This window comes from Lissotriton helveticus, chromosome 10 (assembly GCF_964261635.1).
Source record: "Lissotriton helveticus chromosome 10, aLisHel1.1, whole genome shotgun sequence".
NCBI classification, from domain to species: domain Eukaryota; kingdom Metazoa; phylum Chordata; class Amphibia; order Caudata; family Salamandridae; genus Lissotriton; species Lissotriton helveticus.
In genome coordinates, this window is record NC_136071.1 from 54,897,065 (window position 1) to 54,901,302 (window position 4,238).

Genomic DNA, 4,238 nt, shown 5'->3' on the forward strand with positions numbered 1-4,238 from the left:
CTGAATACTAATTTATCAAGGAAATCTTGGACTTTTCGAAGAACTGATTCTTTTATGACGTTATTAAGTCCAATCACACGTCAAACTCTGCACCTTCAAAGTATAAATATGCCTAGATTAGCCCAGCAAACACACGGTGGTTTGGAGCAGATCGACTTACTACTTGCCCGACGCCCTGCAGCAGCAAGTGCCGACGGAAGCTGACCCTCCAGGTGACGCACTGAGAAACACTGTCTTTATTTAGACCCTTAGAGAATTCTTGGATAGATTCTTAGCAGAGAAATACTAAACTTAAATTACTCCTTACTTACTTCTTCCGTTGTACTAGACTTAGGTTAGGTACACCGGGGTAGGCGTATTTTAGAAGCACCAGTTGAGTACTTTTAGTCATTATTTTATCACTGTATGTATTTTATATGTATTAGGCAATTTATGGCTTAGAAACCATATCATGCTTTTACAGTACTATTTTATAATACTTTTCGTATTATATGCCTTGTACTTTATAACCAGTATTACGATTGTAGCAGTACATTTCTTATGCTCGAGAAAGAAGACTGTTCAATAAATACTTTTTATTGAAACGCTCGTCTCTCTATTTTCTCAGCACCTCTGGTGAGACGAAGCATGCACGATTGACTGAGTAAAATAGTTATCTATTGTTTACGCGACTCTAGAGATTAATTTCTTATTCGTAGGAAACAAAGTTGTCATGTTTATGCGGTTGTCAGAAACGAATCCCTTCTTGTGAATTCGAGAAAGTTTCTAGTGACCTCTGAGGTAGCTGGCACTCACAATTAAGTCTAATAGATTTGGTAGAGACCTAGTCGACCTCAGACCTACGTCTAAACTACAGGATTTATTATTCCAATACGCAGAGCCTATTGGGAATATAGGAACTACACTACAAGACAGAATGCTGATCAATGTCAAACATGCACCACTGTACAGAGATCTGGGCCTAAAGCCATCATTTGTATTGCTCCACATGCCATTCCAGTTTAAACCCAGCCATATGCAAGTCAGTCTTGACCCTGTTCCCCATGGTAACAGTCCAGCCGGAACTGCCAGGCCAGGTTCTCCCTTGAACAGAAAGAAGCATCCTAGGGCCAGGTTAGCTAGAATCCTGTGGCATGGAGAGGGTGGAACTTATTATATCATTTGGGGGCAGGTGATCAATATGTGTGTTCACAAATGGTACAGACTAGGCTTAGACATATTTCATCTCATAATGTATTCTGACATAATTTTCTTCTCATTCCACAGGATAAACCAGTAACAGAGATGAAGAATAAAAATACCACAACAGAGTTCATTCTCTTAGGCCTCTCTGACAATCCAGAGCACCAGAAAATACTCTTTGTATTGTTTCTGTTTATGTACATCATCACATTGTTTGCAGATGTGATTATAATAACCCTGATAAAGATAGATCATGAATTACATAGTCCCATGTTTTTTTTCCTCAGTCACTTCTCATTTGTTGACATTTGTGTTCTGACCATCACAGTTCCTAAACTTCTGGCCATCCTTCTGTCTGACAAAAAAAGTATATCATTTTCTGGCTGTATTACACAGATATTTTTCTTTTTTTGTATTGAAAATACAGAGTGTTTCCTTCTGGCATCAATGGCCTATGATCGGTATGTAGCCATATGTGATCCTTTGCACTATACTTCAAAGGTAAACAAGAGAGTTTGTGTGCAGCTTGTGGCATCTTCATGGGCGATCTCCACTTTAAATGCATTACTGCACACACTAATGACATCAGAACTGTCTTTCTGTGGATCCAAACAGATCCATCACTTCTTCTGTGATGTGCCTCCCTTACTTAAACTCTCCTGTTCCAGTACATTCATTAATGAGTTGCTTATATTTACAGAAGGAGGGGCCATGCTGCTTGGCCCTTTTCTCTTCATCATAGCATCTTATGTTGGCATCATCTCTGCCATCCTCAGGATCAGGTCCATGAAGGGGAGAAGCAAGGCCTTCTCCACATGTTCATCACACTTCACTCTGGTGGCATTATACTACGGCAGCGTCTGCTTTGTGTATTTCAGGCCACCAACAAATTTTTCCGTGGATTACGATCAAATTGTCAGTGTGATTTATTCCATCTTTATTCCAATGGCAAATCCTTTGATCTACAGCCTCAGGAACAAGGACTTAAAAAGGGCTTTCCAAAAGGTTTTTGGATGCAGGAACTTGTCCTGCAGAATGTGAACTACAACAGGTAGTATTGCTCTCAAAATCTTGGAACAATGCAAATATGTTTATTGTGATGTACTGATGTGGCTTTGCACCTTATGCAGCACATGCAAATGAAGCCCAGCGTGTTTAACCAGAACTGTTCACTATATAGACCTACTAATGTATTCAAATAAACCCAAAGAACATTGCATGGTTTAGGACCTTGTGATTGTTTTTTTCTCTCTGCATATTAGAATGTAGGAAGATCTACTAGCCTTGCCAGTTTATGCCATACAGGATCATTCAATCTGAACTAGGGGTCAGAGCGAAGAGGACAATGTTCTAAATGTCAATCAACGGTCTGTAACTCCCTCTCATTTGAGAGTTCAAAGGATTAAAATCTGCTTCTATCCTTGTGTGAGTCACTTATTTCGACAATTCATCTCCTGAGTCTTCCCAGCGATACAGTATAAGTCATGTCTTCTTACGACCAAAATGTAATTTTAACTGAGACATAATCCAAACTGTATGACTTTCGATATTAACACTAGGGATTTAGGAGAAGGAAAGTTAGGATGTTGTCTCAGATTACTTTTGTGAATCGAGCCCATTGTTTGGAGAGCACTAACTCAGGGAGCAGGGAAGAAGTTCCCAGGCCTGTTGGTCCCCATCCTGGGTACTTTAAGACATGAAGCGCCAGATAATTGAGCCCAGGGCTGAGGAATTCCTCACCAGGGCAGGTGGTGCTCTGACACAGAGCCCGTTCAAAGGTTCTTATCCGTGCCAAGTAGGGGAGACTGCCATGGACCTAGGGTCGCCCGTCCCAGGCACTTTGGGACACAGTGGCTCAATGAATAGAGCCCAGGGCAGGAGGTTTCTTACTCCCCCAAAACTAACCGGAGTGCTGACGAGGGACTGGTCAGAACCTCAAAACCGAGCCAAGCAGGGTAGCACTACCCAAGTCTGAAGAACCTCATCCTGGGCTCAAAGTAACAGGGTGAGCCAAAGAATGCAGCCCAGGAGAAATAGATATTTATGGTAACAGGTTTTTTTGTACATGCAAAAGATTGTTGCAGCAAAGATAGAGGGCCAGATGTACGACCATGACAATTTGTGTGTCACAAATTGCGCTAAATTGTGGGCCACAGTTTGCGAGTCCCAAATTGCCATGCACAACAGTGTCTGGGACACTGTTTGCAATTCCCAATGGAGCGAAAATTGCATGCCTCATCAATATTCATGAGGCACTCGCAATTTGCGATCCCATTGGGAATGGCTGGCCCTCCCAGAGATGGTGGTCTGCTGGGCTCCGCAGACCTCCATGTCTGGGGCTGCTTTGAAATAAAGCAGTTTTTTTTCTATGCAGGCCATTTTCCATTACATCCCTGGGACGACTGCCTGCCCCTAAAAAATATTTTCCCCTGCATTCACAAAGGGGAAGGGGTCCCCTGAGGACCTCTTCCCTTTTGCGAGTGCTTTGCCACTCTTTTGAAGAGGGTGGCACACTGCGAGTGTTTTGCGACCGTAATTGCGATCGCAAAATATTCTTACATGGCTTGTGGGGTTGCTATTGGGAAGGGAATGCACCTTTCTAATAGCAAGTCGCAAATCACTATTTTACGAGTCGCAAATGATTTGCGACTCGCAAAATAGTGTTAGTACTTGCTCTACAGGATTTTGGCATTCACAAACAGGTAGCAAACCTATTTGTGCATGCAAGAATAGGTCATACATCTGGCTCTGAATCTCTCTGCATGTATTTTACACATTCTGAGCTGCATATTTTTTTTTAGGATTTATATTTTACAGATTTTATGTGCTTTTTCAACAAAACACTAATTGCATTTTCATGTACTTAAGTTCACACTACAGATTCCCCTATCACTCTTCATGACTACAACCATGCTATCTCATATGAAAGACAAAGACACTAAGGCCCAGATATACTAATCACTTGCATTGTCCTTCTATCATGCAAGTCAGGGAAGCATTACATGTGTGGAGTATTGGGGTTGTCATACATGTATCCATGTGATTTGACACAGACC

General features: G+C 41.7%; 1 protein-coding gene across 1 annotated transcript; it reads left to right on the forward strand.

Moving 5' to 3' along the window:
• Positions 1-1,284: 1,284 nt before the first annotated feature.
• On the forward strand, positions 1,285-2,223 carry LOC144783852 (olfactory receptor 1f45-like). Its single transcript, XM_078662601.1, has one exon. The coding sequence runs from the start codon at positions 1,285-1,287 to the stop codon at positions 2,221-2,223; it is 939 nt and encodes a 312-aa protein (XP_078518727.1).
• The last annotated feature ends 2,015 nt before the right edge of the window (positions 2,224-4,238 follow it).

Coding starts and splice junctions, on each gene's coding strand:
- LOC144783852 (XM_078662601.1), top strand. CDS start 1,285: ATGAAGAATAAAAATACCACAACAGAGTTCATTCTCTTAGGCCTCTCT.